This window comes from Camellia sinensis, chromosome 14 (genome assembly GCF_055761805.1).
Source record: "Camellia sinensis isolate YWXY chromosome 14, ASM5576180v1, whole genome shotgun sequence".
Taxonomy (NCBI): Eukaryota; Viridiplantae; Streptophyta; class Magnoliopsida; order Ericales; family Theaceae; genus Camellia; species Camellia sinensis.
In genome coordinates this window covers 59851953-59871637 of record NC_138974.1, presented here as the reverse complement: position 1 = coordinate 59871637, position 19685 = coordinate 59851953, and the positions used below count along the sequence as shown (strand labels likewise).

The 19685-nt window shown below is 37.1% G+C and overlaps 1 protein-coding gene across 1 annotated transcript; it reads left to right on the top strand.

Annotated features, from left to right (window-relative positions):
* Positions 1 to 5888: 5888 nt before the first annotated feature.
* Positions 5889 to 8974, top strand: LOC114286449 (cytochrome P450 81Q32-like). The gene is made up of 2 exons (XM_028229615.2): positions 5889 to 7120; positions 8141 to 8974. Exons 1-2 carry the CDS (start codon positions 6230 to 6232, stop codon positions 8768 to 8770), a joined length of 1521 nt encoding a protein of 506 aa, XP_028085416.2. The 5' UTR covers positions 5889 to 6229; the 3' UTR covers positions 8771 to 8974.
* Positions 8975 to 19685: the final 10711 nt, after the last annotated feature.

Here is a 19685-nt window from a genome sequence, read left to right as displayed (position 1 = left end):
CTCCAAATGAAATTGGGCCTAACATTATGAGTCAAATAATATTTTGCATAAATCTGGATTAAATTTTTTTAAAAACAACTTTCTATAAAATCAAAATTTGGAAAATTGTTAATAAATCATGATTTTTTAACTAAAAAGTTTTGCAATTAAATTTTTTTTAATAAAACAAAAATTTGGAGAATTGCGTTAGAAAACATAATTTGTTAACAAAATAGGCTATGAAATCTTAACCAAAAAAATTGAAAGTTTATTTATTTATTTTAGTAAGTACGAGATTGTTTTTCATTTTTTATTTTCAATTCGAAAAAAACACTCATACTTTCAAAAAAGTAACCCAACTTTATTTTATTTTTGGATAAATTATACTGATCTCTCGTGAAGTTTAAATAAAATATAGTAAATTTTACAATTTTAGCATAATATATCAAATTCCCTCAATATTTTAATCTACATAATATTTAGTCATATTTTCATCAATAATTCTTTAGTTCGAACTAATTTGGATTCACTTCGGTGATTTAAACCATTTATTTTATACAATTAATTAAGAAAATTATTCATGCAAAAAATTAAGGGTAAATTACAAATATACCCTCTGAGATTTGCTTAAAGTACAGATTGCCCCCTGTGGTTTAAAAAATTACAAATACACCCTTGTTAGAATTTTTTATTTTACAGAATTAACTAAAAAAATAAAATTTATAATTGGTCTCCTATACAATAATAAATTACCTAAACTATTAATTGAAACATATTTCTAATATCATTAAAAATAGTTAATTGACTTGATGATTTATTAATAAAAGAAAAAATTTGTTATGAAATTAGAAACTTCAGGGGGTGGAATGTAATTTCCAAAATCACAGGTGGCGTTTTGTATTTTAATCAAATATCAAGGGATATATTTGTAATTTATCCAAAAATTAAATTGATCCAATATTGATTGTCATACTATTGAACTATTTTTATCTATACGGTCTATGCGTTTTTAAGAATAAACCATCCATGTATTATAATATATATATAACTGGATCATATGATTACTTATGTTTGACCAACTCAATTTCTTACATGCATATTTTTTTGTAGTTTGTCATATGAGATGAATGATTCAATCGTTACCATAAATAGAATTTACCCCTACAATGCTCAAAATTCACCCATGAAGCTAGAATTTTCAACATGAACAAATTCGAACTTGTATATTCATAGGGAAAATTTCGCTTTACCTCCCTGTAGTTTGGGCCGGATGTGGTTTACCCTCCTGACATTCGGAAATCACCACATAACCCTTTATAATTGATGGACTAAAACATACAGTTAGCTTCTCTGTCTAAAATAACAGAATGTGAAAGTCATGTGCCTCAATAGAGAGTGAGTCCGTTTTTATAACGAAAATATCCTTTCTACCTCTGCAAATTTACAAAAGATGCCATTCTATGAGATTACATATGTATAAACTAAAACTGGTTCAATATTTCTCACCAAATCACTCAATTAATTATATTCATCAAATAAAGAAATCATAGAATTTAGATCAAACCATCTTTTATTTTTTATTTTTTTTGGGTAGAAGTTTATAGATGTGGATATTGATGGCATTATTTATAACTTCTGAATTAAAATTTATATATATATATGCATATATATATACAACCCAATCAAACTTTTTTTTTAGTTTTATAACTTCTGAATCAAACTTTATATATATATATATATATATTAGTTGTATAACTTCTGAATCAAACTTTATATATATATATATATATATTAGTTGTATAACTTCTGAATCAAACTTTATATATATATATATATATATGTGTGTGTGCATATATATACAACCCAATCAAACTTTTTCTTGATTCTATTTTGGTTCGAATCCGAGGCAAATACAATGGGACGATCCTAGATGGAGAGAGAACTCAAAAAAGGATATTATATCATTAAATATATATGCATATTAAATACAATGGGACGATCCTAGATAGAAAGAGAACCCAGACGATTTTAGTCTGAATCTGAGGCAAATATATATGATATTATTGGATATTATATCATTAAATTTAATGGGATGATCCTAATTCTCTAAGCCTTTCTTTAGCTTTGATTAAAAAAGTAGAGAATCAGAAAATATTTGTGATTATTATGGGTTTTAATAGAAGTGTTGAAGAAGATGAAGAAAAAGAAAAGGTGAAGAAAAAGAAGGTTGAAATGGAGAGAGAGAAGAAGATGAAGATGCAGAGAGAAAGAATTGGGTTTCTCTTGAATTATATATGAAAGTATAATTGTCAATTTACAACTTCGGTTAACAAAAATTAGCGTGCGTTTTAGTCCATCAACTACAAGAGGGTTATGTGGTAATTTCCGAATGTTAGGGGAACAAATCGCACTCGGCCCAAACTATAGGGGAGTAAAGTGAAATTTGCCCTTCATACTATATAGTAATTTTAATTTAGTTAACTTTATTAAAAATAAAATTAATGTAATTATTTTAAAATTTATTATGGCTTCGTTTTGGATGTGAATTGACTTTTTAGCTTTTTAGCTATTTTAGTCTGGACTAAATTATTTTGTTTGAGATAAATTTTTTAATTTTTTTAATTTTTATGAGAAAAAAATAAAATGATTATGATTTGAAAATAATATTTTATTTTATTAATTTTTTAACTTATTTTATTTTTTTATGTGATTGTTTTAGAAAAAAACAAAAAAAAAAACCAAAAAAATGAAGGCTGTATTTTCTGGGAGCTTCACGGTGGTAGCAGTCAAGCTCAAATATCATTGCTTACCTCGCCCCCTTTTTATAGATGATGCGAAAATATTTAGTTAGAAGATTTGAAAAAAAAATAATAAGTAAAAGATAAATAAAATAATTTTATATTTCATGTAGTTTTATATATATATATATATATTTCTTTTCAAATTCCTTTTTAAATTTTCTAATTAAAAACAAACTTAGTCCTAAAGTCAAATCACTAATTACTGTTCAAATTCCACTTTTAAGTTGACACAACTCCAACAAAACTAGTGAAATTAATTATTCAAAATCTCTTCTTTTAATTTTGCTTTAATTAGTCTGACGTAGTTATTTTTGCTTTGATTTGTTGATTATTAACTAAAATACCATTTTAGAGACTCATTTGGAGTTAATCTCCTAAACTTCAATATTTATTTGTCAGACTCCAATCTTCATAAAGAACTCATTTATTACGTTATCATTTTTCACAAAATTATATTAATTATTCAAAATCTCTCCTTTTAATTTTGCTTTAGTTAGTCTGATGAAACTATTTTTATTTTGATTTGTTGATTATTAACTAAAATATCATTTTAGCGACTCCTTTGGAGTTAATCTCCCAAACTTCAATATTCATTTTAAAGCCAGACTCCAATCTCTATAAAGAGCTCATCTTGTCATTTTATTTTCACAAAATTATATTCTTAATAATTCCAAGTGTTTACATTATCTCAAAAAATGGAGAAGGTAATGGAGAAATCATCAAACAATATTAGTTGGAGATACAAACACAGGTTTTTTGGACACATGATAATTTTTGTTAAAACTTAAAAACAAAATTATTATTTATAGAATCAGCATGCTTATTGCTACAAAATTACAAAATCAGAATGCATATTACAAAATTATAGATTAAACCAATACACATGATTTAATGATTTATGAATAATTGTGTGTATTTAAATATTACATACTGTGCAAATGAAATATGTTCTATAAAATTATTTATAAAATATATATATATATATATATATATATAAAATAAAATTATAAATGTGTATTCGCTTATTTCCAATCATAAGAACCTTCAGAACAACATATTATTTAAAGAACAGTCACTATTATATATGTTTTTTATTTTATTGGTATAATCTTATGTATATAAATAAATTTTTTAAAGCAAAAAATTAAAAAGTATACATTATCTGCACTCTATCATGTTTATGTATAATTCTGGTATAATTCTAAAAAAATAATTATATATTCATGAAAAAGTTGATGGCTTTAATAATTAAAATTTATAAATAGAGTAATGCTATGCGTCATGAAAAGAATATCATGAAAAGTTTCATAAAACTAATCCAAGGGTGATTGTATAACATACAATAAAACACTACAAACACTATAAATTAATCCAAGAATGGAGAATCTTTATGAAAACTTTTCACGATACTTCTTTCATGATACCTAGCATTATTGTTATAAATTTTATCATTATTCCAGAAAAAAAAAAATTCAACTACACACGGATTGGTCATTTCCCCTTATGTAAATGCACAATCTATCTTAGTAATACTAAGACATCATAAACATAATTTTATAAGATTTATCAGTGTGGGGTCTACCTAAAAAATCATATAATGAATTTACAAATCAGTATTGCTATCTTAAAGTAATTATAAATTTATAATTTTAATTATTAAAGTATATAAAGGCCTGGTTTTAGATACATGAAAAAAGTTAAAAAGTCAAAAAGTCACTCAAAAAGTTAAAAAGTTATCACTATTCACCAAAAAAATATTTAAAAAATTAATTTTATACTTAATTATTACAACTGGTGCCTGTCTCCTTCACAGACTTTGCTGACTTTTTGGAAAAAATTACACAGGAGGGGTGCACAAACAACAATGTGTTGTTCGACTCATGGGGCCCATCACGGGTCTCGTTTTGATAATCTGAACCGTTCAATATGTAGAACTCGTCGAGTACTATATATTTAGAAAAAATCACAATGATCAGATATCGCTAACTATATGATCAAATCAGTTTTGTATAAAAAATAGATAGTGTTATAGTTAACGATTGACAAAAAGCTAAGACGATCAGATAACTATTGATATCCGATCAATGTGATTTTTTACAAATGTATAGTACTCGACGAGTTCTACACATTGAACGGTTTCGATTAGAAAAACGGGACTCGTGGTGGGCCCCCACGAGCCGAACAACACCGTCCAATTCAAGCCCGAAAAGGAGACAACCATTTCCTATCTCCTAATCAACCCACTACTCTGCCAGACTGTACGGGCTACTTCACTAACTTTTCTTATACACTTATTTATACAAATTTTTAATATACATTTTTTTCGTAAAAAATAAAAAAGTTAACTCAAACATCCATCTTTTTTTTCTCAACTTTTTAGTCCAAAAAGATAAAAAATGCACTTATTTAGGATGTCCCAAACAACCCCTTTGGCCTGGTTTGGCATCTTTAAAATAAGACAAAAAGTCAAAAAATAACTAAAAAAATTAAAAAGTTATCATTATTTACAAAAAAAAATTATAAAAAAATTATTTTTATACAAATTGTAAGACAACTACCTGAGTTGTCTTTGCTTGACTTTGGTGAGGACAAATTACACAGGCAAGCTTAAGGACGGTGTTGTTCGGCCCGTAGAAGTCATCACGGATCCCGTTTTGATAATCTGAACGATGCAATATATAGAACTCGTCGAGTACTATATGCCTATAAAAAATCACGTTGGTTGGATATCGCTAACTATATGATCAAATCAGTTTTGTATAAAAAAATAAATAGTATTTTAGTTAACGATTTGAAAAAAAACCAATCCGATCAGATAACTATCGATATCCGATCAATGTAATTTTTTACAAACAATAGTACTCGACAAGTTCTATATATTGAATGGTTTCGATTAGCAAAACGGGACCCGTGGTGGGTCTTCAAAGGCCAAACAGCACCGTCCAATTCAATACCCGAAAATGAGAGAATCATCTCCTACCCTACACTCTGCGCACGTTGCCCCTTACGCCTTCCGACCGTACGGCCTATTCCACTATAATCTTCTTCTATACATAAATTTATACAATTTTTTAATACATATTTTTTTCGTAAAAAGTCAAAAATTATCCCAAGCAGCCATATTTTTTCCTCAAATTTTTAGTTTAAAAAATCAAAAAAATACACTTATTCAGAACATTCCAAATAATCCCTTGTCATATCCTCTACTACAGTAATAATTATTTTATAAACCCGATTGATTACATGATCGCATACCTAATTGTGTTGTCTAAATTGGAAAAAATGATCGCTCACTGTGTCGTGATCATCTCTACCGTACCGATGGAACGATTCTCAGAAATTTCTACAGGTTCACACCATACGCACACTACTGTATATATATATTATTACAATCTTCAGATCCATCCATCCTCACAAAAACAATATATATCCAATCTTCATTACGAACCATGGAAGTTAGTTTGCTATACTTATCTCTCTCTCTTTTCTTTCTTACCATTGCTTTCAAGTTGTTAACAAAAGCAAGAACACAGAAGAATCTCCCTCCAAGCCCACCGGCTCTTCCGGTCATCGGTCACCTCCACCTCCTCAAACAACCTATCCATCGCACTCTCCACGGACTATCCCAAAACCTGGGGCCGATCTTCTCCCTCCGGTTCGGGTCACGCCTGGTGGTGGTGGTGTCATCGCCGTCCGCAGTGGAGGAATGCTTCACCAAGAACGACGTCGTCTTAGCCAACCGCCCTCGTCTCATCATCGGCAAGTACTTTGGCTACAATTACACCAGCATCGGCGCGTCCAGTTACGGCGACCACTGGCGCAACCTCCGCCGCCTCATGGCGCTGGAAATCTTCTCGACCAGCCGCCTCAACGGCTTCTTATCGATCAGGCGAGATGAAATCAAACTTTTACTCCGCAGATTGTATCGAAACTCGTCTCGTGATTTCGCCAGAGTCGAATTGAAATCCAAGTTTTCTGAACTGACTTTTAATATCATGATGAGAATGATCGCCGGAAAGAGGTATTATGGCGGCGACGACGCCGAGGAGTTGTCGAACAACAAGGAGGCGAAGGAGTTCCGGGAAATCATGAGGCAGGCATTCGAGTATGCCGGTGCATCGTACCCAGGGGACTTTCTACCGGTATTAAGGTGGATTGATTATCAGAGTTTTGAGAAGAATTTGGGGATACTTTATAAGAAAATGGACGCTTTCCTGCAAGGTCTGATCGATGAGCACAGGCGTGACAAGAGTAAGAACACCATGATCGATCATTTGCTTTCCTTGCAAGAATCACAGCCAGAATATTATACAGATGAAATCATCAAAGGACTAATCGCGGTTTGTGGACTCTCCCCTCTCTCTCTCTAGCCCATCATACAACTTTTATGCTGCAATTCTGCAAATTAAAATCTATATATATCGCATGATTTGTCATAATAACAAATTTGACTTCATAAATTTATTCATTTTCTTTTCCTTCCGCAGAAGCTTCCTCCAAATCTAATTTAGCCTGTGTTTGGTAAGCGGATTTGCAGGTTTTTTTTGGTTATTTTAGTCACAAAAAATAAAATAGACTATTTTAGTCATAACAAACAAAACATCACATCCAACCCAGAATCATTACATTTTTCTCTCACAAAAAAACTTAAAAAAGCTAAAAAGCCAAAAAGTCCTTCCCAAACCAAACTTTTAAATCCAGACTAAAATAGCCAAAAAAACTAAAAAGCCAAAAAATCATCCCACTCCCCCAAACGGAGGCTTATTCATTTTCTTTTCCTTCCACAGAACCTTCCTCCAAATCTTTATTCAAACACAATTTGATGGTGAACTACCGGACAAAAGAAAACGCTATGTCCGCATAAATGTTATTATTAATTTCTGATTAAATTAAGAACAAAGTATTTCATAACAAACTGAAATATTTTTTTAATTTATATAGCAATTAATATTCATAAATAAAATATATAAAAAAAAAAAAACAAGATATATGTTAGGGGATGACTTTCATTATTTTTTTCATTTTTTAAAGTAGATTGGCACTATAAAAATATGTTTGCAGGTAGAACTCATTGTATTTAATTTATTTTTTTTTTCTTGTAGATATGAAGTATTTTACATACTCATATAATATTTGTTGTGTATATAAACATAATAGGCTAAACAAATGGTAAATTCATCTCCTATTGTCCCATACTTTTGTGAGTAATGATTTGTAAATACAAAGGTGTTGAAGAAGAATGTAGTAGAATTGAGGTCGAACACTTTAAAACAAAATACCTTTTATTGCAAAAATAGTATTGATTATGTAAAAAATATAATTTACTTTTTCAGTTTAATTTATTAAGTTTTAATGTCCAGGTCATGATATTAGCGGGCACTGATACATCAGCAGTGACAATGGAATGGGCAATGTCCCTTCTAGTGAACCATCCAGAGGTGTTGAAGAAGGCGAGAGTTGAGATAAATGCTCATGTGGGCCAAGATCGCTTGATTGATGAACACGATATCTCAAAGCTACATTATCTTCAAGCTATTATCTCTGAGACCTTTCGATTGTTCCCAGCAGCACCATTGTTGGTACCACATATATCATCGGATGATTGCATTATAGGCGGGTTCAACGTGCCACGTGGTACATTGTTATTGGTTAATGCATGGGCCATTCACCGGGACCCTAAGGTTTGGGATGATCCTATAAGCTTTAAGCCTGAGAGATTCGAAGGTGGAGAAGTGGAAGGACACAAGTTGATGCCATTTGGGATGGGAAGGAGGGCTTGCCCTGGGGCTGGTCTGGCACAACGTGTCGTGGGTTTAGCTTTGGGGTCATTGATTCAATGCTTCGAGTGGAAGAGGGTTACTAAGGAGACAGTTGATCTAACGGAAGGAAAAGGACTTACCATGCCTAAAGCTGAGCCATTAGAAGCTATGTGCAAAGCACGTGACATAATCATGAATAACATTTTCTCTGAAGCTACAAACGTTGTTTGAGCACTTTTTTTTTTTTTTTTGAAAAATCTATCGATATGTTCTCACACGTTAATAGTGACTTAGTTGACAATGTGCTATTTTTGTTTTGTTTTTTGTGTTGTTTGTGGTTTATATAAGTTCAAATATATGTTGTACGTGAGATTGATTTTTCAAATAAGTTAAAGGAAAAATTATAAATAAATGAGAAATAGATTTTATTACAAATTAGTAGATAGATGGGTCATTTTTTGATAAATTATCTTTCTAGGTGTTTTATTCCATCTAACCTATATTCTTTTTAAATATTCCATTAAGTCTTATTTAATGTAATAGGACCAAATCATACTTTCTAATTTTTTGCACATGTTTCTATTTTCAAACTAATACATAACAATAGTCCCTCATTTTATGGAGAAAATCTCTCCCTCATTCTAAAGAGAAAACCTTTCCTTTATTCCATTGAGAAAATCTCTCACTTATTCGAAGGAGAAAATATTTCCCACATTCCATTGAAAAAAATCTCAAATTATGAATTTTTAACCTTTTTGTAATTTGTAAATTTTAAAAATAACGCAACAAAAAATTTGAAAGAAAATCAAAATGCAATGTGAATGTTCATAGTAAATAACAAACATACAACTAATTCTTGAAAAAAAAAAACATATGCCAAAGTACAATATGAATGTTCATAATAAATAATAAACATACAACTAACTTTCGAAAAAATAAAATTCTTATCAAAATAACTCATACCAATGTAAACATTTATACTATAATGTGAAAATATAAAACAAATTTTTTTTAAAAAAAGAGTGAAAATTAACTTTTTCAATTGTTCAAGCGTAACAAAAATGATTGTTCAACTAACAAGCATAGTAACAAAACAACAAAAATATAATTAACTTTCGAAAAAAAAAAAACTTATACAAAAATACAAAGTGAATGTTCACAATTTGTAATTAATATACAACTAGTTTAAAAAAAAAATAAACTCATACCAATGTGAACATTCATACTGTAATGTGAAAATATAAAATAAAATTAAAAAAAGTGAAAATCGACTATTTCAATTGTTCAATGGTAACAAAAATAATTGTTCAACCAACAATCATAAAAATAAAAACAACAACAGAATACAACTTGATAATGCAGTTCGTCCTGGGTGGATAGGTTGGGCTGGTCCAAGCTCTTCAAGTTCCGATTCAGACGGATGATTCCATCAGATGACCTGCAAGCAAGTCCAAAAGGGAACGAGGTAGTCCCCCAGTGAACCCTCCGGCGAGCAAATCAGTAGAGAAAGAAGGAAATATATATATATATATATATATATAGAGAGAGAGAGAGAGAGAGAGAGATAGAAAGCTTAACCTTCCTCTTGTCTTCGATTCTTGCTTATATCCTTTGGTAATCATTTCACTGTCCCTTGTGACGTGCCCCGTTCCGCCGAAAGCCTGTGCCGTAGCTTACCTTGTTCAGGGTGAGGGGGCTCTGTTCCGACGGGGAGGTGTTGTCGTAATAAATGCTGTGATGGGCTGCATTAATGGTGATGTGTTGTGGCAATAACTCTGCAGATCTTTGTCTGCTGATGTGGCCTGCGTTTCACCTGCCATGTGCCCGAATGCCATTGGCCCTCCATGTCCAGATGGCCTCCAGCTGTCCTGGGCTTTGCCAACTGGGTTATGCTATGGGTCCCAAACGATGGGTTTGGGGTTGTTTGCTGTGGGCCATAAGCCTTGTGGGCCTATCCATGTCAGTAGTCCCCCATTTCCGAGTACAGCTTTAGCCCAACGAAGGGAATAGTAATAAGGAAGAGAAGTGCGAACCGAGTGGAGAGGTCGACCGTTAGGCGTGCTGACCGCAAGGGTGGCCGAGCGGGAGAAGCTGACCGTGAGGGTAGCCGAGCGGGAGGGGTCGACCGTGAGGCGTGCCGACCGCAAGGATGGCCGAGCAGGAGGGGTCAACCGTGAGGCGTGCCGACCGTAAGGGTGGCCGAGCGGGAGAAGCTGACCGTGAGGGTGACCGAGCGGGAGGGGTCGACCGTGAGGCGTGCCGACCGCAAGGGTGGCCGAGCGGGAGGGGTCGACCGTTAGGCGTGCCGACCGCGAGGGTGGCCGAACGGGAGGGGTTGACCGTTAGGCGTGCCGACCGCAAGGGTGGCCGAGCGGAAGAAGCCGACCGCGAGGGTGGCCGAGCGGGAAGGGTCGACCGTGAGGCGTGCCGATCGCAAGGGTGGCCGAGCGGGAGGCGTCAACCGTTAGGCGTGCCGACCAGGACGGCACGGGGCTCAAAAAGAGGAGGGGGGTGCCATGTGATGATGTGAAATGGAAAAGACAGGGTAAGGGGAGGGGACAGTGCATCGTGGCCATACACGTGGTGAAATCGTGGGGGAAGTGAAGCGTTGGAGCAGAAATGAAACGATAGGTCACGAGGGAGGGTTTTGAAAAGGCGGTTTTGGCGGTTGATTGGAAAGGTTTTGAAACGGGCGAAAATTAATGTGGATCCATGGAATACGGGTAGACCGTGGGTTTTTGGTATGATTCGTTTCACCTACCTTTTAACAAAAAATCAAAATGCCCAAGTGTTAATTCCGTCATTGCGCACGACTCACTTGTGCAACATTTTCTCAACTTCCTTGCTCCTGCGTCAGAAGTGATTCGTAAGCGAACCCTAGAAATGGCACAAGAAGAAGCGGTGAATGTGAGGGTGGATCCTTTGGGAGACGATGATGCAGAAGAGCTAGTGGCGCGATACAGGGCGAAGACACGAGTAGTGGGGATGGGGGAACCGGTGGGACAATCGCAGGCGTCGGCCCTGATATTGGTCCCAAGGCCAATAAGCCAGGTAGAGCCGGATCAGTGGCACACTAAGGCTGACAAATCCACAATTACTGCGGCAGATTTGGAGGCTATCAGGGAAAGGTACCAGATTCCGGCAGAGGTGGAGTTATTGCTGCCAACATCAAGGGAAAGGCCGTCTGATGCTAGGCCAGGGGAGTTTTCCCTTTACGAGGAGGCGCTAAAAGGTGGGCTGAGGTTGCCACTGCCCCAAGTGGTGGTTGACGTACTGAACCGTCTGGAGGTAGCGCCGGGGCAATTGATGCCCAATGCATGAAAGATTCTGCTGGCCTGTGCGAGCGCGTGGCCCAAGGCGAATGGAGGGGAGGTGTCACGACCCAAACCCGGCCCTATGGGTTTAGCACCGTAACCGGCCAGTAATCCGAGATTACCGAAGGCCTGCTGAACAGTAATACAGTAAAACAGAATACAGGGCCTGGCGGAAGCCAAAACAGTAAATAAAAAATGCCCAATGAGCTATGACAGTCTGTATGCAAAAAGACTTTTCATGCATTCACATAAACAAACAGTGCAGTCTATACAAAATTTACAGTCACACAGTACAAGGACCTAATCCCTTGATAGCAGTACAGTAAACATTCAGTCTATACAGAACAGTAGACGGTACAGAAGGGGGAATTGTAAAACACCCCTAAGCCTTAACACGATAGGCTCGGAACCTCGCAGTGAGGCACAAAGGCTGGCTTGACAAAACTGGAGTTACCCTGACGCCTCTAGCCGCGGTCTGGTGCCTGTACACCTACATATATATATGAGCAGTGAGCTAAAGCCTAGTGAATAACATAAAGCGTAAAGGGGTTTAGAATGAATGTCCTTACAGTAATGAAAACAGTTCAATTCAAATAGTATTTCAGTTGTTCAGTACCGTAAACAGTCATATGTGGTACATCCATTAGCATAACAGTAACAGTAGGTCTTAAAAGACCGAACAGTGATGATGGCCATCAGTCAGTAAACAGTAGTGGCTCCACAAGGGAACCGACAGAGATCTCTGTAACAGTAACAGTAACAGTAAACAGTAGGTACTAAGGATGCCACAGTACAGTTCAGAAATAAAGGACATACATTCATTTAGTAATACCAGTTCAGTAAACAGTTCAGTTCAGTATTCAAAAGATATCAGTTGAACATATCTTTACACAATTGTTACTCACAGAGTTCGGGCTACAGTATGCTAGAGCGTGTCTCCCCAGTCGCCAACCCTACACAGTTAACAGATTGAACACACTAAGCCACACAATTGGGAACGGTAATAACTTAATCCCTAATGCCTCGGTGTGTTCTACATCTATATCCTCAACAAGATGCCTTAAACTAGGCCTAAGAATGCCTAGAATGGGATGAGGATGCAAAGATGTACATTTAAAAGCATTTTCAGAAAAACAGAGTCCCGCTCGAGCGCAGGTTTCCCCGTCGAGCGGTCATGCAACAAAGGCACACGCTCGAGCGTACTGTAAAAGTACTGGATGGGTGAAATCTCCGCTCGACGCCCGCTCGAGCGTGAGACCTGACTCCGCTCGAGCGCCCAATCCTCCGCTCGAGCGGACTGCAAAACAGTGCAGAGAGATGCTGATTGCTCGGATTCCACGCTCGAGCGCCACTTTCCCCACTCGAGCGTAAGTGCAAAATCTGGGAATTCCATATTGCACCTCCAAGCTCAAACTCACATTCAAATGCATCAAAACCAATCCTCTTGGGCCCATTTTCTGGAAAACATTTATAAACACATAGTATAACATGGTTCAAAGCTCAATTTTGAGAAATCAAAGCCCAAGGGTGTTTAATTCAAACTCAATTTCAAATCATTGTCAAGAACAATCTTCAAACATGACATGCATGATCTTTAAATAACTTTCAAGCTTAAAAACATGCTCTAGTGAGCCAATTGATTCACAAACAAGATGAAAACATGGACTTAAACATAATTATGAACTTGCATGTGACAATTTGCCATGAATTCAACTCAAAATCCAACAATTCAAGCATGCATGCATGAATTATGTTCTATTTCAACATGTATGAACTAAAACAAGACTTAGCTCCTCAATTTGACATGAATCATGCAAGAACAAGCTCAATTCATAAACAAGAGGGTAATTACTCTACCTTAGGTCTTGAATTAGAAGACTAGGAGCTCAATTTAGCAATCTACACTTCAATTCTCTTCAAATTCTAAGCAATATTGAGATTAACTCAACTCCTCAAGTCTCTCTCTCTCTATGGTCGGCTAAGGGTCTCACAAATAGGCTAAAGAAATGTTTGATTCAATGTATAAGGCTCAAGTGTGTGTGTGAGATAATGGCCCACTAGGGGTAGTTCGGTAAATAAGGCCAACTCTGCAATTGGTCAATATTTAAACTAATTTAATCATACCTAATCAGTTTTCAGATAATTATACCATAAAATCATATTAAATATGACGATCATAATACACTAACCAATTTTCGGTTCGGCCGCCGATAAGGCCTTCAATTAATAGTTTAAACATAAAACACGAACAGATCAAACAAACAGTCAACAGATAAAATGCAATTCAAACAGATGTATTCACTCAATTCAGTTTCAATTTCGGTCAGTCAGTTCAGTACTTTAATCAGTTCAATTCTCAGTCAGTTATCAGTCATTATCAGTTTCGTTTAACAGTAATCGGTGATTATCGGTAATCAATCAGTCATTAATCAGTAAACAGTATGAGGGTTGTTACAGTCTCCCCTCCTTATAAAGAGTTTAGTCCTCTAAACTCGAGTTACCTTCATTCTGGAAGAAAACAGGGTTCAGTGGAAACAGTTCAGGATATCTTTTGGCCATGTCATCTTCCTTTTCCCAAGTGGCATACACGCCACCATGGTTTTGCCAGTCAACTTTCACTAGCGGGATCTCTTTGTTCCTCAGTTTCTTGATCCGTCTGTTTACAATCTGTATAGGTCGTTCCTCGTAAGTGTAGTCATCACTCAACACTACACGAGTAAGCTCTATCACATGGAAGGGATCCCGGAGATAATCTCTTAACATCGAAACGTGGAAAACATTATGCATGTGCTCCATTTCAGGAGGGAGCGCAACTTGATACGCCACCAGATTGATTTTCTCAATAATCTCGTATGGTCCGACGTATCTCGGTGCTAACTTGCCTTTGACTCCAAAACGAGTCTGGCCTTTCATCGGTGTCACTTTCACAAATACGTGATCACCCACTTCATACTCTCTGTCTCGTCTTCTGACGTCAGCATAACTCTTTTGTCTGCTCTGTGCAGTTTTCAGTCTCTGTTGTATCAATTTCACTTTCTCAGTTGTTTCATAAACAATCTCGGGCCCAAGCAAAGGCCCATCTCCAACTTCTGCACAGCAAATCAGAGATCTGCATTTCCTGCCATACAATGCCTCGAAAGGCGCCATACCAATACTCGAATGGTAGCTATTGTTATAGGCGAATTCAACTAATGGCAGATGACTTTCGCAATCTCCCTGAAAATCAAGGACACACATTCTCAGTAAATCCTCCAGAGTTTGGATGGTCCTTTCCGACTGTCCATCTGTCTGAGGATGATAGGCACTACTCAGCCTCAGTTCGGTACCCAGTGCAGTCTGTAGGCTTTGCCAAAACCTCGATGTAAACTTCGAATCCCTGTCAGAAACAATAGATGCAGGTACTCCATGCAGTCTTACAATCTCATCAATATAGATAACAGCCAGTTTGTCCGCATTATAGATTGTCTTGACAGGTAAGAAGTGAGCAGATTTGGTTAGTCTATCAACAATAACCCAAATTGAATCCATACCTTTTCTGGAGCGAGGTAATCCCACAATGAAATCCATCGTGATATGCTCCCATTTCCACTCTGGTATGGGTAGGGGTTGCAATAATCCGGCAGGTCGTTGATGTTCAGCTTTGACCTGTTGGCAATGAAGACATTTGGACACAAAATCAGCAATTTCTTTCTTCATTCCCGGCCACCAGAAATTCTGTTTCAGATCTTGGTACATTTTCGTATTCCCCGGGTGGATAGACAATTTCGAATTGTGGCCCTCTTGCAGAACTCTTCTTTTCAGTTCAGTATCATTTGGTACACACAGTCTTTCATGAAATTTCAGTACATTGTTCTCAAATTTGAATCTCGGTCTCGGTTTAGATTCTCTTTTTTCGATGATCTTCTTCAAGAAGTCATCCAGTTGCTGTTTCTTTTTAATCTCTTCAATCAGTGCCGGTTGAGCAGAAATAGCAGCTAAGGTTCCACCTTGTTCTCTCAAAATAATTTCAATTTCAGATTTTTCAAGGTCACAAAGCAACTCTTTTTGTCCTGTGAGCAAACATGCTACGTTTCCAATCGATTTCCGGCTCAATGCATCGGCAACGGTATTGGCTTTTCCCGGATGGTACAGAATCTGTAGGTCGTAGTCTTTAATCAGTTCTAGTCATCTCCGTTGTCTCATGTTCAGTTCTTTCTGTGTGAAGAAATATTTTAAACTCTTGTGGTCGGTATATACTTCACATGTCACCCCATACAGATAGTGACGCCAAATTTTCAGTGCAAACACCACTGCAGCAAGTTCCAGGTCATGGGTCGGGTAGTTCTTTTCATGCGGTCTCAGTTGACGGGAAGCATAGGCAATTACTCTCCCATTCTGCATTAAAACACATCCCAAACCCTTATGAGAAGCATCACTAAATACAGTATAACCATCCGTACCTGAAGGTAAGGTCAGAACAGGTGCAGTCACTAATCGAGTTTTCAACTCCTGAAAAGCAGATTCTCTTTGATCAGTCCAGTCAAATGATGTCCCCTTTTGAGTTAACTGAGTCAATGGTAGGGCAATTTTAGAGAAATCTTTGACAAATCTTCTGTAATATCCAGCCAATCCCAAAAAGCTTCAGACTTCAGTCACGTTCGTTGGTTTAGACCAGTTCACTACAGCTTCAATTTTCTGTGGATCAACAGAAATCCCATCTTTGCTAACAACATGCCCCAAAAACATAACATGGTCAAGCCAAAATTCACATTTAGACAGTTTAGCATACAGTTTCTGTTCTCTTAAGGTTTGTAGGGCAAGTCCCAGATGATGTTCATGCTGTTCTACACTTTTGGAGTAAATCAATATGTCATCAATAAATACAACAATAAAGTCATCAAGGTAAGGTTTAAAAATTCTGTTCATGAGGTCCATAAAAGCAGCAGGGGCATTCGTGACTCCAAAAGCCATAACTAAAAATTCGTAATGTCCATACCTCGTTCTAAAAGCAGTTTTATCAATGTCATCTGGTTTAACTTTCAACTGATGGTATCTGGATCTGAGATCAATCTTGGAAAATACTTTAGCACCCTGTAACTGATCAAACAGGTCATCAATACGCGGTAATGGGTATTTGTTCTTTACAGTTACCTTATTCAGTTCACGATAGTCTATACACAGTCTCAGTGAGCCGTCTTTCTTCTTTACGAACAAGACAGGTGCGCCCCACGGTGAAGTACTGGGCCTGGTAAACTTCTTGTCTAACAGTTCTTGCAATTGCACTTCAACTCCTTCAGTTCAGTTGGAGCCATTCGGTAAGGAGCTTTAGAAACCGGCTGTGTTCCGGGAATTACATCAACGGTAAATTCAATCTCCCTATCAATCAAATCCCCTGGCAAATTGTCTGGAAAAACATCTGGGAATTCTCTGACTATAGGAATACAGTTCACATTAGCATTATCATCAGTAGATACAGTCAGTACAGAACACAAACATCCCTTACAGCCCTTTCTAATCAATTTTACAACTTTCACAGATGAAATCAGATACGGGGGAGGTACTACTCCAACCCCATTAAACACAAATTCAGGCAGACCAGGTGGACGGAAAACAACTTGCTTGGTCACACAGTCAATAGTGGCATGATATTTTTGTAACCAATCCATTCCCAATATTACATCAAAATGATCAATGTTCAATGGCAGTAAATCGATAAACAGATGCATATCCCCAACAATAATTTCACATGCGGGGTACAAATAAGCACATGTCATGGATCCCCCTATGGGTGATGATACGGCTAGCAGATAGTTCATGGGTTCTAAGGGTTTATTCAATTTCCGTGAGAAAGCATGCGATACATAAGAATGTATAGACCCCGAATCAATCAATACATATGCATTTTGTGCACAAATAGAGAGGATACCTGACACGACGGTCTCTGTATTTTGCACGTCTCCCGGTACTAGGGCGAACACTCGGCCCTGCCTCATGGGCTCTTTCCCGATAGCTTTGGGGTTAGGCTTTGGTGCTACAGTTGATGCTGCCACGCTTGGTGCAGCTTTATTACTGGCTTGTGGGACAGAGGGGCAGTCTTTAACCATGTGGCCCACCTTGCCACACCTGTAGCAGGCTCCAGATATTTTGTAGCAGACCCCTTTGTGCTTCTTGCCACACTCAGAACAGGGTGGTATGAACCCACTCCCTTGGCTGGGGCTAGCTGTCGACCCCGTATTCTGTTTCTTGTTGGTCGGGTTATGCTTGCCTTTCTTGAACTTAAAACCCTGCCTTTTACCATGCCATTCAGTTGCTGGTATTTCAGATTGTTTCACTGCTGCAATGTTCGACTCGGCCATCAACGCCCGGTCGAGAACACTCACAAAAGTCGGTAGTTTCAAAACATTTATTCGGTCAAGAATTGCAACATTAAGGCCACCTTCAAATTTTATGGCCTTCTTATACTCAGTATCCACCATATGCGGTGCATAACGGGCAAGTTCAGTAAATTTTGTTTCATATTCGGCAACCGACGTGGTGCCCTGTTTCAGTTGTTCAAACTCAGTTACTTTCCTATCCCTGACACACTGTGGGAAGTACTTTTCAAAGAAAGACTCCTTGAACTGAGCCCAAGTCAGAACAGTATTTGTATCGCGGATCAACATCCACCACCTTCTAGCTTCTTCTTGTAGAGTGAAGGTAGCTAACAGTACTTTATTCGCTTCTGAGCACGGGAATACTTCAAATAGTTTTTCTGTTTCCAGAACCCAAGCTTCAGCTTTTAACGGTTCAAGGCCTCCCTGAAAGGATGGCGGTTTCATTTTGCTGAACTTCTGGGTCAGAGCAATTATATCCCCGTCATTCACATTAACATTAGGTTCCAGCTGTACCGGAGGAGGAAGAGGTGGGGGCTGTTGGTTCTGTTGCTCAAGTCTAGCAGTTATCAGTTCCATCATTCTTTCCATTCTTTCCATTCTTGCCTCAGTAGATGAGGATTCGGGTTCATTTGCATTATCCATTTTCACTATAAGCAGTTACAACAGTTTTAAACATAAGCAGTCATTTGTTTAACAGTTCACGTTAGCATATATTCAGTCAGTCATATCACACACTTATCATGCTCATGAGATGCCCTAATTACGTTTCTAGGACACCATATAGCTCATTTGGACACGTGTGTGTGGTATAAATCGTGGTTAAGTATCGCTCTGATACCACTCTGTCACGACCCAAACCCGGCCCTATGGGTTTAGCACTGTAACCGGCTAGTAATCCGAGATTACCGAAGGCCTGCTGAACAGTAATACAGTAAAACAGAGCAAAGGGCCTGGCGGAAGCCAAAACAGTAAATAAACAATGCCCAATGAGCTATGACAGTCTGTATGCAAAAAGACTTTTCATGCATTCACATAAACAAACAGTGCAGTCTATACAAAATTTACAGTCACACAGTACAGGGACCTAATCCCTTGATAGCAGTACAGTAAACATTCAGTCTATACAGAACAGTAGACGGTACAGAAGGGGGAATTGTAAAACACCCCTAAGCCTTAACACGATAGGCTCGGAACCTCACAGTGAGGCACAAAGGCTGGCTTGACAAAACTGGAGTTACCCTGACGCCTCTAGCCGCGGTCTGGTGCCTGTACACCTACATATATATATGAGCAGTGAGCTAAAGCCCAGTGAATAACATAAAGCGTAAAGGGGTTTAGAATGAATGTCCTTACAGTAATGAAAACAGTTCAATTCAAACAGTATTTCAGTTGTTCAGTACCGTAAACAGTCATATGTGGTACATCCATTAGCATAACAGTAACAGTAGGTCTTAAAAGACCGAACAGTTATGATGGCCA